Below are 19,411 nucleotides of genomic sequence, written 5' to 3'. Positions count from 1 at the left end.
TTTCCCTTTTTCATTCTTCTGATATCCTAGCCTCAGCAAAGATGCTCCCTCCCACTCATTTGCCTTTTATTTAATTCTATGTGAGGGAAATGACAATATGGCCCCCAGTATGGCTGTCAGTTTTTAATTCATGGGCCATACCATGAGGGTAATGGTCCTTTAACATTGGCCAATATAGGCCATGAAAACAAGCGCAGATCAACGAGACAGCTCATTGATTGGCGCTCGTTTGCTCCTTCAAGAAAGAGTAATGATCAGTTATGTATGGGGACGAGCGATCGTTACAACGATCGCTCGTCCCCATATATTTCCATAATGTCGGCAACGATAATATTTATTTCTGCGTTTACACAGGGCAATTATCGGGTACGATCTTTCATATGAAGCGATCATCTGGTTTTAAGTAAGTGTGTGAATTCATGCAATAATTTCTATAAAGCCATGTATCTCCCAACTCTTGCTAATACAAAGAAGTCTACTTTGAAGCCTATAACATAACTGTTAACCCAGGCCATTAAGAGTGGCTATCCCCTATGGATGATAAAGCTTTGTAGAGCAAATACTCACTAACATGAATACCCCTCTTTCATTTAAGAGCTCATGCACACGGCCATATTAAGACTCCATTTTTGCACAGAGCTGTAATAGGTCTGCCGTAGAGGTGCGTGCATGAGCCCTCTATTGTACCTCCGTATGCCTCTGATTTCATACAGGGGTTTCTTTTTTGTGTCATACCACAACGGACTCCAAATATCCCATTGCTTCTACTAGGAAAGAATATCTTCATACTCACAGAGCCCGATGTAGTCTCTATGGCAGAGCATAGAGCCGTTACCACTCCATACTAAAGGAGCCGTAAAGGCTTTGAGCCAGTGTGCATGAGCCCTAATAGTAATAAAAAGCGATGTCATGGAATTATTTAAAAATGGCACCTGGGTCAGAGCCATATGACTGACTGCAGGTAAATAAAGAGGGTTAAAAAAAAGACTGTCGTCTGGTACATTGTTTATATGAGCACATGGTTGTGAATTGAACATTGTTTTGATATAGGTCATTTCAATAAAGTGATGACAATATCTTCGTTAGCCTTTTTTTTTTTTTTTTACTTACCTACATCTATAATATTTCATTTTGGCACTTAATCTAAAAAAAGTTGGGACATGTGCTTTAAGGGTTTACCGGTTTCAATAAATGAAGCTTATTAACTGTGAAATAATTTTCTAATATACTCTGTGTATCAGTTTCTTGCTGGATCTAAATGGGCACATTCATTGTTTACTTCTAAATCCCTCATGTATAAGTAGTTAGATAAAACCATGTAAATTAAAGTTCACTATTCAGATATCAAGCTGTCCATAACAGTGGTGAAAACACCAAAATCCAAATCCGCGGCAAAGAGTGAGTTTTTTTCTGCGCATACTGCTGCAGAAACTCACCAGTTTTATCTGCCGGTTCAGTATCAAGCATTGCTGATGATAGCAAACTTTACGTGCACCTGCAAATTTCATGTGTTTTTTTACTGTGTTTCCGCTGCGTAAACGCTGTACGAATTGCAAAACTCACCTGTTGGGTTATTTATGCTCCCCATTGAAGTCTAAAGGGCAAACCCGCAGCATCTCCGCACAGAACCCGCAACATAAGTTGACATGCTGCGGGACAGAAAGTCGCACCGCAAAATACATTCCGTAAGATATTTGTGCGTTTTTAATTCCTGCAGCGTGTGGCTGAGATTTGCTAAATCTCATTCACTTTGCTCCTACTGTAAATGCTGCAGAAGTCCCGCACAGAATTCCTTGGCCTCGTGGCTGTGTTCATACATTGCGGATCAGCTGTGGATTTTCAGTGCAGTGAAGTACAATACATGTGAATGGGTTTTACCAAAACCCTGTACACATGCTGCGGAAAATACTAGTGTGAATTTGAGTAAGCGTGAATCTTTTGGGGATTTTTTTCCAGATTTGCAACGCGTTTCACCCTTTGCTTTTCAATAGGTGAATTCTGGTGCAAAATCTGCTTTTAAATCAACTGCAAAGTCTGCGTGTGACACATGTGGTTTTTGCCACGGATTGCAGGGTATCTGTGCTTCAGATAAAGGTGTTTAAACATAGTCTTAGATGAATCTAACATGTCCAGCCAATGTGAACATAAAGATGCCTCATAAAACACACAAATATGACATCAGATTAATATACTGTACCTGCTTAGTAATATTTGCAGCAAACTGTGGTGACTTGTCCTTCAGCAACGTTATGAGATCTTTATAAACTTGACTTTGCCTCTCATAATTAATTTCATCCTTATCCTTCATTTTACCCTAAAAAACGAATAGGTGGAGGTGAGTAAAAACTCAAATGAGATAAAGGGCAAAAGACAGAAATGTACTTACCAAGTTTATAAAAGCCCCTGATGTGCTGTAAGTCACACAGAAAGGCTCAGTGTCATGTGCTGCGATCATCAAATAGCAGATTTCCCCATGAACCTGTCTCCAAGGTGGAGATCGGCAGCCATTCGAGAATTCATAATCTATAAAGAATTCAAAATGCTGTTAAAGTGGGAGAAATATATATATATATATATATATATATATATATATATAAATGTGCAATCAATGTGTATTGCCTTGTTATGCCGTTACATTCCCTCTACCTTCCTCTACCAATCTGGAGATTGTCAGCAACTCCAACCAAAATGTGCCAACAAATGTCTAATAAATAAGACCACATTATGCAGAGGCGTAACTTGAAGCTTCTTCATACCAAAATCTGGTACAGGGCCACCAACTAGAATGAGTGATTTGTAGTACTGGTCTCCTATGAGACAGATGGCGCTTTTGGACTCGCCTCACGCTCCAGGATTCGGGTGTGACCGTAACCTCTGCACCCATTATGGCTACTCTCCATGGCCTACTCTTCTGATGTCATTTTATGAACTGAACAAATATTTGTTACAACTTTTTTACCAGGACAGTTTGGCCAAATGTGTTATATTGGTTCTAGATATTCGACATGTATTCAGCACTGACATATTGCAATAAAGTACAGTATAATACATGCAAATGGGGTTTTCAAAATATTCACAAAATAAAAAAAATCTGAATGGATTTTAGAGCATGATGCGGATTGTCAAATGTTGCTGATTTGCTCCAGAATGGAAATCTGCTACGAATGTGCAGACAAACACATACAGGTTATGGTGCAGATTGCAGCTCTCACTGTCCTAAGGTGGGTCAAAAAAAATCACAAGCAGTGATTTAAAGGGGATGTGCAGTTTAGAAATCCCATTTTTATATAATCTGTTAGGCAATTCTGAGTTTATAAATGGGGGTGTTCTGTTCAGGATCCTCATCCCTTGGAGAGCGTTTACAAGAAGCGTCTCTCTATCTGGAGGACCTGTCCTGTATTACACAGACAACACATTGATATGAATGAGCAATGTGCAATGCTTAATTTCCCCTGTGGTGGCGCTGCAGAAAAATAAACAATTATATTAAATAGATATATTAAAATTGGTGTTTCATATGGTGTGTCTTAATATAGAGATCACTGGAATAAAATGTGCCTAATTTATTAAGAGGCGCGTTAAATTAAGCGCATCTCTGGCAGTCCGTTCGTCAGAAAGGGAAATCTACGCCAGCTATGACCTGGAGTACATTCCCGCTATAATTAGTTAGGTTACATGCACACATTGTTGAATTCGATGCGTGGCAAAATCCCCATCAAAACCACAGATAAACTCAGGTAACTCTGCAGGTGAAATCTGCACCTAATATTGTGGGGGTTTTTTTTTTGGCGTTTTTACATTTTGATGCGGAAATAGGTGCAGATTTTATGCTGTGGATTTTGGTGCATTTTGTCAGATACAGTTCTGAGACGGAAACACAAGATACATTGACATGCTTCCGATTTTTAAATCGCAGGTGGATTTATGTGCGGAACTTCTGCAACTAGTACTTTGCAAATAGGCTTGTGATACACAATGTATGAATGTAGCCTTAGGCAGATCGTCCATTCATGATAAACATCCCATTGAGAGGATAATCCTGTGCATACAGACATCGAGCTTTAGCGTTGTGTTACATTTGATGGCGCCCCTTTTTTTTTTTTTTTCAAGCTTTTATTTTCAACAAACCTTACATTGTTTAAATTAAATTGAGATAAAATGATTATGATATATACAATGCGATAGAATAAATCAATTCATAATAGTATTCCTAGAAAATTTGTTCTATCATTGCAAATAAAATATTTGAATACAAAATGCTACAAACAGAACGGAGCACAGACCTGAAGTGTATTCTATTGATTTCAGCACAGATTTGTCTTCATCTTTGCAGAAACGTCTGATTAGATTAATCTCATTCTTCACTGCGGTGGGAGAAACACGGACTTCTCTGAAATTAGAAACAGAAAGCGATTATTACCTTGACCCAGAACATCTGTATTTGCTGTAAGGTGGACGGCTCCACATGTTCTAGTATTAATGATTCAAATAAAGATCCTTGCTGAGTCACACGAGGTAAAGATCTCCCATCCACGACAACAATCTACTTAATATATTCATATGTAAGCCAGTCCTCTTTAATAGAAAATGGGAAACAAAATAAAATGCAGGGAGAGCAACAATATTGAACTGGGCAACAGTTGGACATGTCCTGGAAAGTCTAGCATTACAGATTGTCAGACAGACATCAGACAGATATAAACATAGGTAGAAATCCTCAAGGAAGGCTGAACGATGTAGACTTAAAGGATACTGTAAAGGATCTGCCAGGCACAGCTTCGGGGTTAACTCCCATAGGTAATCAGTCTACACCTGAATCTACATCTCTGAGACTGACTCCTTCTTCCACCACTCAGGGTGGCAGGCTTAGGAGTGGGAGAGCCTATCGCAGCCTGGCCAGACGGAGCTAGCTCCCGCCCTCTGTCTATTTATACCTGCCTTTCCTGTTTCTCCCTTGCTTGTGATTCTTTCCGTGGGGTTTCCTGGCCCAGCTACAGCTCCTAACTATTTGATCCTGCTCCATACTGACCCTGGCTTACTGACTACTCTCCTGCTCTGCGTTTGGTACCTCGTGCTCTCCTGGTTTGACTTGGCTCGTTCACCACTCTGTTGCTCACGGTGTTGCCGTGGGCAACTGCCCCTTTCCCTTTGCTTTGTATTCCCTTGTATGTTTGTCTCGTGCACTTACTGAGCGTAGGGACCGCCGCCCAGTTGTACCCCGTCGCCTAGGGCGGGTCGTTGCAAGTAGGCAGGGACAGAGTGGCGGGTAGATTAGGGCTCACTTCCGTTTCCCTACCCCTATCATTACAGATACCTAACTTTTCAGGTGACACTTCAGAATAAGCTGTCATATGTGTATACATGAGGAATAACACAATTTCTTTATTTGTTTATAACAAGTATAAACGACTAAAATTAAACCCCACATGGCTTACACCTTCTGTGAAAGGGGCAATACATGACAAAAAAAGGGCATTTAAAAAATACAAATCTGAGGGTACAGCTGTAGCCTTTGTAAAATATAAAGAGCTTAATAAAATCTGTAAAAATGTAATAAAATTAGCAAAAATACAAAATGAAAGGCAGGTGGCCAAGGATAGTAAAACAAATACCAAAAAATTCTTCAAGTATATAAATGCTAAAAAGCCAAGGTCTGAACATGTAGGACCCCTAGATAATGGTAATGGGGAGATGGTCACAGGGGACCAAGAGAAGGCAGAGTTACTAAATGGGTTCTTTAGCTCTGTATATACAACAGAAGAAAGAGCAGCTGATGTAGCCGGTGCCAGTGCTGTTAATATATCAGTTGATATACTGAATTGGATGAATGTTGATATGGTCCAAGCTAAATTAAATAAAATAAATGTGCACAAGGCCCCGGGACCAGATGGGTTACACCCTAGAATTCTTAAAGAGCTTAGTTCAGTTATTTCTGTCCCCCTTTTCATAATATTCAGAGAATCTCTAGTGACTGGTATAGTGCCAAGGGACTGGCGCAGGGCAAATGTGGTGCCTATTTTCAAAAAGGGCTCTAGGTCTTCCCCGGGTAATTATAGACCAGTAAGCTTAACATCCATCGTGGGGAAAATGTTTGAGGGGCTATTGAGGGACTATATACAGGATTATGTGACAAAAAATAGTATTATAAGTGACAGCCAGCACGGTTTTACTAAGGACAGAAGTTGTTAAACTAACCTAATCTGTTTTTATGAAGAGGTAAGCAGAAGCCTAGACAGAGGGGCCACTGTGGATTTAGTGTTTTTGGACTTTGCAAAGGCATTTGACACTGTCCCTCATAGACGCCTAATGGGTAAATTAAGGACTATAGGTTTAGAAAATATAGTTTGTAATTGGATTGAGAATTGGCTCAAGGACCGTATCCAGAGAGTTGTGGTCAATGATTCCTACTTTGAATGGTCCCCGGTAATAAGTGGTGTACCCCAGGGTTCTGTGCTGGGACCACTATTATTCAACTTATTTATTAATGATATAGAGGATGGGATTAATAGCACGATTTCTATTTTTGCAGATGACACCAAGCTATGTAATATAGTTCAGTCTATGGAAGATATTCATGAATTACAAGCGGATTTAAACAAACTAAGTGTTTGGGCGTCCACTTGGCAGATGAAGTTTAATGTAGATAAATGTAAAGTTATGCATCTGGGTACGAAAAACCTGCAAGCATCATATGTCCTAGGGGGAGCTACACTGGCGGATTCACTTGTTGAGAAGGATCTGGGTGTACTTGTAAATCATAAACTCAATAACAGCATGCAGTGTCAATCAGCTGCTTCAAAGGCCAGCAGGATATTGTCGTGTATTAAAAGAGGCATGAACTCGCGGGACAGGGATGTAATATTGCCACTTTACAAAGCATTAGTGAGGCCTCATCTAGAATATGCAGTTCAGTTCTGGGCTCCGGTTCATAGAAAGGATGCCCTGGAGTTGGAAAAAATACAAAGAAGAGCAACGAAGCTAATTAGGGGCATGGAGAATTTAAGTTATGAGGAAAGATTAAAAGAATTAAACCTATTTAGTCTTGAAAAAAGACGACTAAGGGGGGACATGATTAACTTATATAAATATATTAATGGCACATACAAAAAATCTGGTGAAATCCTGTTCCATGTAAAACCCCCTCAAAAAACAAGGGGGCACTCCCTCCAAATGGACAAAAAAAGGTTCAACCTGCAGAGGCGACAAGCCTTCTTTACTGTGAGAACTGTGAATCTATGGAATAGCCTACCGCAGGAGCTGGTCACAGCAGGGACAGTAGATGGCTTTAAAAAAGGGTTAGATAATTTCCTAGAACAAAAAAGTATTAGCTCCTATGTATAGAAATTTTTCCTTCCCTTTTCCCGTCCCTTGGTTGAACTTGATGGACATGTGTCTTTTTTCAGCCGTACTAACTATGTAACTATGTAACTATGTACTATGATTATATTACTTTTATTCTGCATTATTTAGCAGTTTTAACCCTCAACAGTCTCTAGTGGGTGGAGCTATTATGTCTTCTATACGCTGCACACACAGGAGAATCCTGATCTCCTATCCCTATCAAATATATAGCAGCATGGAGGACATTATACAGGAGTAATGAGCAGCGTAGCTGAGAATCCAGCACTGGGGTAGAAATCTTACCAGCAGCGTCTCTGTGCATTCCTCTCTACTCCTGCTTCCTCCCCTGCTAACCCCTTTCCCTCTTCATAGACTTACATGCAGTGTGTGTGTTGCCGAGTCACTCTCGCTCTCTGCTCCATTCCTCCTGCTCCCCCTCCTCTCTCCATAGAAAGTTACAGCCAGGCAGTGAAGATACAAACCCCCTCCTTCCACAGTCCATCTTTAACCAGGGATGGCCAATGCTTGACGACAGGGGGTAAACCGCAGATTACAGAAAGGGAGAAACCTAGTGGCAGTAACTTCACACATAATTTGCATGGATAAAACAACTGAATTTTACAGTAAGTAAATTACAAAGTTGTTTTATATCAGGTATACCATTAGATCAGCATAAGTTGTTTGAAAAGTTAGAGTTCATTTAACTAGGGGAGTATACAAAGTATTACAAATGAATTAGAAATGAATATTATTATAAACTTTGGTGACTTATACTTTTATACTAGGGACTTGCATATATAGCAATTCCTTAGTATACAATTCTATTAAAATGTTATTCCAATCTCAGACAGTTATGAAATATCCTCAGCCCGTGAGCACGCTCCATAATCCCCCTTCCCAGCCATGATGTACAGTTACGTCAAATGTCGATAAGCGCTTAATGTATTTATTAATGACTTTGTAAAGGGTTGACAAGTAAAATATACATTTTTGCAGACGATACTACACTGTGTAATTAACACAAAGCAGGACAGTATTCTGTTACAAATGGATCTGGAGAAGTTGGAGGCTTTTGGCAGAGAAGTGGCAAATGAGATTTAACACTGATAAATGTAAGGTTACGCACTTGGTAAAGGAAAATACACGTCACCATTGCATACTAAATGGGAAAACCCTAGGAAATACTGACATGAAAAAAGAATTAGGGCATGTTCAGACATGGCGGAATTTTTCCGCTGCAAATGTTGGTGCAGATTTGGGGCAATTATGCAACGAATCTGCACCAACATTTGCATATTTGACAGGTAATTCAGACGCTGCAGAAAACACAGCGGACTTGCCACAGATTTCAGTTTTTGCATTGCAAAGGCTGAAATCTGCAGTGAAATTCCGCTTCTTCTCCGCAACAGACAGTGTATGCTGCGCACTGAAAATTCCGCACCGCAGCCTATGGTCCGCAGCCGAGTTTTCCCGCAACGTCTGCATGAAGATAACTAAAAAGGTGTGGAAACCAATGGACAAACTGTCTGCTAAGGATTTGCACTGCGGACTGTCCGCAACGGAATTCCACAGCAATTCCGCCACATCTGAATGTGCCCTTAGGAATTTTAGTTGACAGTAAACCTAACTTTAGAAACCAGTGTCAGGCAGCTGCTGCCAAGGTAAATCATAGGGAGCATCAAAAGAGTCATAGACGTACATGACAAGAACATGGTTCTACCACTTTATAAATCACCAGTCAGACCGCAAATGGAATATTGTGTACAGTTTTGGGCACCAGTGCACAAGAAAGACATAGTAGACTAGCTTTACCTGGTTTAAAGGCGGGCAACTAAAATAATAAATTGAATGGGTGGACGCAATATTCAGAAAGATTATCAAAATTAGGGTTGTTCAGTTAAAAAAAAAAGACGGATTGAGGGGTGACCTAATAACTATGTATAAATATATCAAAGGTCAATACAGAGATCTCTCTCATGATCTATTTATACCCAGGACTGTAACAAGTGGCATCCTCTACGTCTAAAGGAAAGAAGGTTTCTATACCAACATAGTAGGGGATTCTTTACTGTAAGAGCAGGGAGACTAAGGAACACTCCAGAGAAGGTTATCATGGCTAATTCAGTGAAAGAGTTTAAAAGGGGCCTTTATGTCTTTCTTGAGTGTAATAATATTATGGGTACTAGATTACTGTCCATGGGTTGTTTATCCAGGGATTTATTCTGATTGCCATATTTAGGCCTCATTCACACGATCGTAGCAATGTGCACGGCCGTGATTTTTGTGGCGGCCGGGGGCGGAGTGTCACCCGCAAGCCGACCGCAAATTGCGGGCCGTGCACATGGCCGCAGCCATTATTTGCTATGAGCCTGGACCGCAGAACACGGCCGTAATAAGACTTGCCCATTCTTTCTGCGGTCCGGGCTCTTGGGCCATGCATGGACCGTGGAAACCACGGTTGTGTGCATGGCCCCATAGGAATGAATGGGGCCGCAATTCTCCCGTGGATTTTCGTGGGAATTGCGGCCGCAAAAGCACGTTCGTGTGCATGGGGCCTTAGGTTGGGAAGGAATTTTATCCCTAAAATTAGGAAATTTGGTTTCGGCCTCATGCGGGTTTTGACATAATCTGGATCAACATTGCATAATAACAGGCTGAACTCCCAATCAGTAAGCAGAAACTAAATACGAATGCAATGAGAATAACAGTACCATAAGTGCAGCAAAAGTAGTGCAATATTTTAGGGAAACCATTCCACACATTTGAATAAGAGTTGTCGCACATTTGAATAAGAGTTGTCGCCTCACATACTATGTTAATATGTTAAGTCACATATCTGACAGCACAGCAAAAAAAAAATGCTGTCTATTTTCAGGGGCAACCAGTTATATTTTTAAAGCAACTATCTATATGAATGGAGAAACTAACTTGACATAACTCATAATTACTACAAAAACAGTCAAGCAAAGTATTTACAACATTAATATTGCTGCATCAGCGTTTACTCGCTAAGCTTTGTAGTAGATGTAGTAGAAAGGATACAACGTATTGCACACTAGCCAATCAGACTGTGTCAATCTGAAAAATAATGTTCCCCATACCTGGTTTTAGGGGGTGTACCATTGCTCAGGGCTCCCGTTTCCTATGGGGTCCCCCAGAAACAATCTGAAATTATGAAATTACCAATGACCCCTTCTCTGTCTAAGACTGTCAGGGAATGCAAATTGAACTCCGTTACTGCCTCAGACCACTGGGGAATTTATAACTAACCTCTGCATTATCCTGGACCACCAGAGATTTAACAATTAACCCTTTCACTACACTAGACCAACACGGATGTCTCCAATAACCCTTACACTACCCTAAACAACCAGGGATGTCATTATAAATTACTTTCGTTTTTTAGAATGAACCCCAAAACTACCTAGTATTAGTTAGCGTTGGATGATGGTATTATTTAATGATTTAATTTGAGGTCTATGTACTTTTGATGGTCTCCGATCCCTTTAACTCTTTACCCGCTATTCAAGACACCCTTTCCAAATTTAGTAAAATTTCATATTATAAAGTTAACTCAAACAAGTCTAAAATGATGGGGATTGGATTAGATCAGGTAATGAAAACCTCTTTAATTATACGCTTTCCCTTTGAGTGGAGGGAAGAGAGTATTACATACCTAGGTACCTTTATTACAAGTTTGAGTTCGACATTATTTTCAAAGAACTACCTTCCGCTTTTACTTAAGGTATCAAAACTAGCGGACAGCTTCTCCAAACCAATGATCTCTTGGGCCGGGAAAATTGCTATCGTTAAGATGATGATCCTGCCTATAATACTATATGTATTCCGTACAGTAACTATTCCACTTCCTATTAATTACCTTTCGAAACTTCAAAAGTTAATTACGGACTTCATATGGGCTGGCAAAAAACCGAGGATTCGATTTTCCACCATGTCCCGCTCTTGGTCCACAGGGGGGATGGGGGTACGTGATATTGGGCGATATTTTCACTCTACGGTTCTCAGTCAGATTTACCATTGGTGGGGTAGGCATAATGATCTTAAATGGGTAGAAATTGAGAGGGCTACTCTGGAGACTCACCTAATTTCTCTTTTGTCACTAGACCGCCCTAAGCGCCCGCATAGGAATATAAATATGCTTTCTATTGTTGCCTCTATAGCCTTCTGGAAATATTTGATTTCACATACCTCTAAGGCTGACTGCCACCCCCTTCGGCTATTACCCCTTCGGTACCTCTCCTCCTTCATGCCGGATTTAAATGTATTAAAATGGGAAGCAGCTGGGATAGTTACGATCGGTTCTCTTTACGAATTAAAGGGAATGTTGCCCTTTAACAAATTGGTTGAATCATACGGCATATCTACTCATGATCTGTACAAATACTTTCAGATCCGTCATATTTTAAGCAGTAGGAACTTGGATGGGCGAATATTCCCAAAAAGTGCATTTGTGGCTTTCAACTCCGCTGCGCCTAAAATGAAGTGCATTTCATGGTTTTATTCTACCATTTCTAATTCTCAGAGATTAATTAAACTAGGGTATTTGCTTAAATGGGAGGTGGATCTGAATGTGACCATCACTTTAGCAGAATGGCACCAGGCGATGAATTGGGTCTCTAAAATTTCTAAAGGTGAGAGTCATAGAGAAGTAGCACACAAAATACTGCTTAGATGGTATAGAACCCCAACACTGTTGACTAAATGTAATCCTTCTTACTCTCCCCTCTGTTGGAGAAATTGTGGCATGTTAGGTGATTATATGCATGTGTGGTGGAACTGCCCTGTAGTTTTTAGCTTCTGGAAAGCTACCTTTGTATTTTTGTCCACCATTCTACGTCATACAATACGCCCCTCCCCTGCATTGGCGTTGTGCTTTATTGGTTTGATTGACATCCCTAGAGACCTAAGGTGCATAACGGGGCATGTTATTCTTGCAACGAGATTGTTGATAGCCAGGTCTTGGAAATCTTCAGACCTTATTACTATCACTGAGTTAATAAATCTTGTCCAATTTGATTATACCATGGAAAAAATGGTAGCGGTTCGCTCTAATTCATATGGGAAATTTTTAAGCAACTGGATGTTATGGTCAGACTATAATACCTCAAGATTATTTCCTTCTTAGGTCATAAGCATTAGAAGCTTTCCTAATTGATTGGTGTAAGGACATTAGGACATAGCAACAAGGATTTAATAATATTAACGAACTGGATTTATAGTAGATTACAAAGATAAAGTCCCGTATTGTTACTCAAGTCGCAAAAAAAAAAAAAAAAAAGTTAGTCAAATTACTTTCATAATCGTAACTGCCTTTTTTGTATTATGCACTCTTTCTTCTTTTTTTTTATTTTTATTTTTCCTTTCTCCTTCTGTAATGTTTTTACTGTATTGGTTGAATAGTGGAAAAGACAATTTAATGCTTAAAGAGGCTCTGTCACCAGATTTTGCAACCCCTATCTGCTATTGCAGCAGATCGGCGCTGCAATGTAGATTACAGTAACGTTTTTATGTCTGTGTCTGTGCACTGCCAGAAGCTGGGCGTTGTGAAGAGAAGTGGATGATACTTCTCGTCAGAACGCCCAGCTAGTAAAAGTAGTAAACACGCCCCGATGTACGCACATAATACACGCCCAGTTGGACTTTTACTTTAAACACGCCCACTTGGACTTTTGCAAGCCTCATTTGCATAAATACAAAAATGGCCATAACGTTACTGTAATCTACATTGCAGCGCCGATCTGCTGCAATAGCAGATAGGGGTTGCAAAATCTGGTGACAGAGGCTCTTTAATGGTATTTGGATATGTATGTTAAATTAACCTGTCTTTTTCTTTTGTTATGTTTATGTTATGTTGAAAAATAATAATAAAAATAAAATGTAAAAAAAAAAATTTCTGACTTGTCACTATGAAATGTCAGAAGTTTGTTGAACGTTTAGTTACCCTTTAAGGGAGTATAATGGTGGTATTATGTGGGCTGTATATGGCAGCTTAACTTTGGCACAATATAGCCATGTGGTCTGTATGCGTAGTACAGGGTGGGCCATTTATATGGATACACCTAAATAAAATGGGAATGGTTGGTGATATTAACTTCCTGTTTGTGGCACATTAGTATATGGGAGGGGGGAAACTTTTCAAGCTGGGTGTTGACCATGGCGGCCATTTTGAAGTCGGCCATTTTGAATCCAACTTTAGTTTTTCCAATGGGAAGAGGGTCATGTGACACATCAAACGTATCGAGAATTTCACAAGAAAAACAATGGTGTGCTTGGTTTTAACGTTACTTTATTCTTTCATGAGTTATTTACAAGTTTCTGACCACTTATCAAATGTGTTCAAAGTGCTGGCCATTGTGTTGGATTATCAATGCAACCCTCTTCTCCCACTCTTCACACACTGATAGCAACACCGCAGAAGAAATGCTAGCACAGGCTTCCAGTATCCGTAGTTTCAGTTGCTGCACATCTCGTATCTTCACAGCATAGACAATTGCCTTCAGATGACCCCAAAGATAAAAGTCTAAGGGGGTCAGATCGTGAGACCTAGGGGGCCATTCAACTGGCCCACGACGACCAATCCACTTTCCAGGAAACTGTTCATCTAGGAATGCTCGGGCAGCACTTTGAACACATTTTATAAGTGGTCAGAAACTTGTAAATAACTCATGAAAGAATAAAGTAACGTTAAAACCAAGCACACCATTGTTTTTCTTGTGAAATTCTCGATAAGTTTGATGTGTCACATGACCCTCTTCCCATTGAAAAAACTAAAGTTGGATACAAAATGGCCGACTTCAAAATGGCCGCCATGGTCAACACCCAGCTTGAAAAGTTTCCCCACTCCCATATACTAATGTGCCACAAACAGGAAGTTAATATCACCAACCATTCCCATTTTATTTAGGTGTATCCATATAAATGGCCCACCCTGTATTATGTGGACACAGTGTGGGAGTATTATTTAGGCATTGAATGGCAGTATTGTGTGGCAAATACATGGTAGTGTGTGTGTATATATATATATATATATATATATATACACACATACACATACACACATACATATCTGCAGCTTTTAAAATTCTTAAACTAAAATTAGCAGATGGAGGTCCAAATGCGAATTGTTTTGCAGGACCTCATTTGCTATAAAACCAGCCCTGTGCCATGGGCAACATGTTTGTTCCTCGTTACATAGTATATACCCATAAATAAATGTATTGATAGCTAAATTCATAAGGCCCGCTGACTGAAAGAGAAAGACTAAAGCCTTTTATTATTTGATTAACTGGGTATAAACCTAAACTGCTGAAGACAGGAGGACTTTTTCTACCAGTGGAAAGTGATATCTGTCCTTGGCTCGTGCAGTTCTCTTGACTGGTGCTGTAGCCAAACCCATGTGGGAATGGTGCACAACTTACGATCAGACACTGATAACTACCAGGGATCCGATTACTACTTCAGAGATGTCCTAATGTTCTATTACTAAGCCACGAACCACAAGATGTCCCAATAAATGAAATTTGCCGCTCTAGGGCTTGTGTGGCACACACTTAGTAAGTGCAGTTGGTGGTGTTGATTTAACAACTGGAAATAGATTCCTTTTTTTAGCAACTGGCAATTGACTGGACGTCAACTCAAATATTTTATATCATAACCCGAAATATAAAACATATGTACACAGTTTGCATCCCACACGTGAGTTTTTTTTCCACTTCAATTACGTTTGCCTGGTTCTATGTTTTTAAATCAATAAATGTAATGATTTTCATATCTTTCACCTTCCCTTCATTATTTTTTCCTTGCACATAAAAAGCAGATGTTGTTGCTCATTATAAAAAAAAAAAGCTCTGAAATGATAGACTGGAAATATTGTAGTTTGTAAATGTACTTACTGTGAAATGTGTTTTAAAGAGCTGTTGAGCAGCTGCATATCAAGTTGCTGGAGCAGCAGAAAGATTTTCATCTTGATTTCTGCTTCTTGGTCCTCGTTCTGACGCATTTTATCCAACAGGCGCAGCATAGAAGTGTCTTCTCCTTCCATTGTAGCAAAGCCAGCGCCAAGGATTCTTGATATGGGGTCTCTGTTTGCTGAAAATACAAAGCAGTATATGAGCTGAGATTCTCATACCTTCTGTTACCGTAGTATTACTGAATGCTATATGGGTGTCATCCAAATTTCTGCAGGTGGCAGAACAAAGGGACAAATATACTGTTCGGGTAACAACACACACAGCGTGTTCAGGGCGGATACGCTGCGTCAAGCTATGCAGCGTATCTGCCCTGAACAAAGCAGGGAATGACATCCAAAAAATCGCACCACGTTGTGGTGCGTTTTTCCGGCGGAATTTCCAATGCGTAAAGCAGTGCCGGAAATATAAAAACAACATTCATATTTATCCCCCCCCCTCTTCTCTGCGCACAGTCCGGCCTCCTGGGATGATGTTGCATGCCATGTGACCGCTGCAACCTGTGATTGGCTGCAGTGGTCACATGGGATGCCCAGGAGGCCGTACAGGAAAGGAAGCAGGGTGCATTTGTGGCTACTTTGCTGCGGGTTTAAGCACCCCATTGAACTCAATGGGGAAAACCCACAACTGAAGAAATGCGGTTCCGCAGCATTAATTGACATGCTGCGGCTGAAAACGCACCGCAGGTCAATTTAAGTGCGTTTTATTCGGCGGCTTGTTTCCACTGTGTGAGGACAATGTTTGTTGAAATTTCACCCACACTGCGGATTTTCCACAATTAATCCGTTGCTGAAAAACCGCAGGTGTTTACACCGTGTGCGTTCGTACCCTTAGGGTGTATTCACATGTGCAGGTTTTTATCAGGTTTTTGATGCAATTTTTGTAGCCAAAACCAATAGTGGAATAAAATAAGAGAATAACTAGTGTCTGTCCTATATACCTACTCTCCCTTTATGATCCTCACCTTGTTTTGGCTTCAAAAACGGCATCATTTTTATTTATTTTTATCAAAACCTGCACGTGTGAATGCACCCTTATGGATATTTCTGATGTACACAGTCTATATGTTTATGTAAATAAGGTATTTTATTTACGCACTGCTCTCATACACTTTACACTAGGATAGGAGTGCACAACCTATGGGCTGGGGGTTGGGCCCTCAACTATCATGATACAGACATACAGTCCAGATAGATTAGATTAGATTAGAATAGATAGATAGATAGATAGAGATATAGATAGATATTGGTGCTTATATGTCAACTTTCCACCACACACAACCAACAGGTTTTTTTTAGGCCATATGGAACCTAAAATAACTTCATATACAGATTTAAAGATGACATGTCACCTCTCCTGAGATGTCGCTTTTAGTAAATACTTCAATTCCCCATAAAATCACAATTCTAGAGCATCTTTTCTGCTGCTCCTCTGTTGTTCTTCGTAGAAATTTACAAATAAATTGGCAACTGGGTGATACCATCCCCCTTGCCAAATGGGTGTGTCCCTACACAGTCTAAAACTGTGAGCACTGATTGGAGAGTGTGAGACGAAGTAGGGACACACCCCCAGCCGGTAACACCCAGTTGTCAATCTGTTCATATATTTGTAGTGGGATTAATAGAGAAACGGCAATACGCAGAGTTCTAAGATAAGAAGAGTCTTATTTTACGCGGAATACAAGTATTTCCTAAAATCGACATGTCAGGGATCGGACAGGTCACTTTAATAGGATGCTAGATACATGAAAATGGTTTTCTATGAGTAAATCGCTCCTTTATTTTCCTTATGGCTGGAGTGCAGGGACTGACCTTCCAAGCAAGCCTGTGTTTCTTTCATCTTTTTATCCCTGGCATTCTGGAGAAAGCGGGACAAGTGTTTGAAGCTCCGGATTTTAACTGTTGATGAAGACGTGATGAACAATGGGTTCCCATCTTTGTCTGTATCTTCAGACTTCACCGTGGAATCACTGAAATGACAGAATACCAAGCTGCAGTGAGAACAGAATAAACCACAGCCATGCAAAATCATTCACAGCTGAAAGTCCACACAGTGACTGTGGGATATGTCCTACTGTTAGACAAATATGTAACACATGGAACGTGCCAAAATGCTTATTTACTGCGCCAAAACGACCCATGTATTCTCAATGCAAGCAGATGCTCCGGCATTCCTTTATTATTGACATTGTGCATTGTTTTGGGGCCAAACGTTGCATAATAAAATCTGGGTGACATAGAAAACAGGAGTCCAAACTGTACCGTAGTCATATGAACACATTCAGGAGCTATAGCCTCTATAAGACACTGTGAAACAGGAAATACATTTCACAATATAAATAAATATATATAGATAATATACTGTATACCAGGGGTCTCAAACACGCAGCCCGCGGGCCGCATGCGGCCCCTGAGGCTGTCATCTGTGGCCTGCGGGACACAGAGCCGCTAGTATAGGCTCTGCTCCGTGATTCTGTGGAATTCCCTGATATCGCTGTCGATATATGGACAGTGATGTCAGGGGCTTCCCCAGAGCCAGAGTCCCAGAGCAGAGCACTACTACTATGCCCGGGACTCCAGCTCTGGGGTTGCCCCTGACATCACGTCCATATTTGGACAGTGATGTCAGGAGCAGAGCTGGAATCCCAGGCAGAGTGCTAGAAGTGGCTTTGCTCCAGGACTCCAGCTCTGTGCAAGCCCCTGACATCACTGGCCATATATGGACACTGATGTCAGGGGCTTCCCCAGAGTTCCAGAGCAGAGCCTATACTGGTGCTCTGCTCTGGGACACCGGCTCTGTGGTTTCCCCTTCCGGTCCAGGAGGATCCCCTGACGTCACTGTCTATGGACACATTTGCATTTAGCAGGGGAAAAAGGAACCAGAAGGCCACACATTTTCCCCCTAGTCCTTGGAAGGGTCCCAAAAGGGAACCGCATTTAAAAATCCAGTGACACACGTGACAAACACGCAGTGAAAAAACTAAATTAAATAAGTGAATGTGCGCTGTGATACAGCTTGGACATTCGCCAGATATAAAAATTCCTCATTTCCCAGCCAGAAGGCCGGGAAAATAAAGGTGTGTGCTCAAATAGCGTTAAAGACAAGTGCGTGCAAATGTGCCATCACTCAAGTGGGTTCCCACTCCCAGTGGGTTCCCGCTCCCAGTGAGTTCGGGCACCTCAAGGTCACCACTCCTGGGGCACTTAGCAAGTCGGACTTTACAGCTACCAGACCGATAGCGTCAATCATGTGGTTCTCTGCCCCTCTCCTTGGCGTTCTGTCATCCCTCTACGATGGTGACCAATCCACCGGCAGGGATGATTACTAACCTCAGATAAGGACCCTACTACACATGGTCTAAGCCAAAGGTCGAGGAGCAAGAATCTGGCTAGAAAGTCCCAATCTCACCTTAGTGATCATGGTATCTCCCCTGCCAGGTAAGTGGCAGATTTGCTATGTAATTCCACTGCGGACAGGCCGCAGTGGAAATCCGCAGCAGACATTTTTTCCTTTGGTTTCTATAGCTTTTATTTAAGTTAGTGCAAACATTGCGGAAAACAACTGTGCGGAAAATAGCCTGCGGTGCGGAACTTACTTTACGCAGCATGTACAGTCTGTTGCGGAGAAGCAACAGATTTTTACTGCGGATTTCAGCCTTTGCAATGCAAAAGCTGAAATCTATAGCAAGTCCGCTGCAAAATCTGCCACGTCTGGACAAACCCTCAAATATGCTAATTTTACTGCAGATTATTTACCTGTGACTGGCTGCAGCGGTCACATGGGATAAAACATCATTCCAGGAGGCCGGACTGGACGACAAAACACAGACTTCTGGGTATGTTTTTTTTCTTTTCCGTACTAATTCAATGAGGAAAACCCACAACGGAAAATCAACAAAAACGTAGCAGAAATTGACATGCTGCAGAATTAAATTCTGCACCGCAGGTCAATTTATTAACGTTTACGCTACGTTTTTTTTCCGCAGTGTGGGCATGAGATTTTCTAAATGTCATGTCATCTACTTTGCTGCTGCTGTAAATGCTGCGGAATTTCCGCACACAATTCAGTTCGGAAATTCCACA

General features: G+C 40.9%; 1 protein-coding gene across 1 annotated transcript in view; it reads right to left on the bottom strand.

Annotated features, from left to right (window-relative positions):
• ODAD2 (outer dynein arm docking complex subunit 2) overlaps positions 1 to 19,411 on the bottom strand; it is a 117,025-nt gene that overhangs the window by 93,722 nt on the left and 3,892 nt on the right. The window contains exons 3-7 of the mRNA XM_075827505.1: positions 17,141 to 17,298; positions 15,255 to 15,450; positions 4,284 to 4,390; positions 2,387 to 2,523; positions 2,198 to 2,314 (exon numbers count right to left, since the gene is read on the bottom strand). Of these exons, the coding sequence (XP_075683620.1) occupies positions 2,198 to 2,314; positions 2,387 to 2,523; positions 4,284 to 4,390; positions 15,255 to 15,450; positions 17,141 to 17,298 (715 nt within the window). The remainder of the gene's footprint in view (positions 1 to 2,197; positions 2,315 to 2,386; positions 2,524 to 4,283; positions 4,391 to 15,254; positions 15,451 to 17,140; positions 17,299 to 19,411) is intronic.

The sequence above is a fragment of the Rhinoderma darwinii genome, chromosome 5, assembly GCF_050947455.1.
Source record: "Rhinoderma darwinii isolate aRhiDar2 chromosome 5, aRhiDar2.hap1, whole genome shotgun sequence".
Classification (NCBI taxonomy): domain Eukaryota; kingdom Metazoa; phylum Chordata; class Amphibia; order Anura; family Rhinodermatidae; genus Rhinoderma; species Rhinoderma darwinii.
Note: the sequence above shows the minus strand (reverse complement) of the source record. Positions and strands in the feature narration are given on the sequence as shown.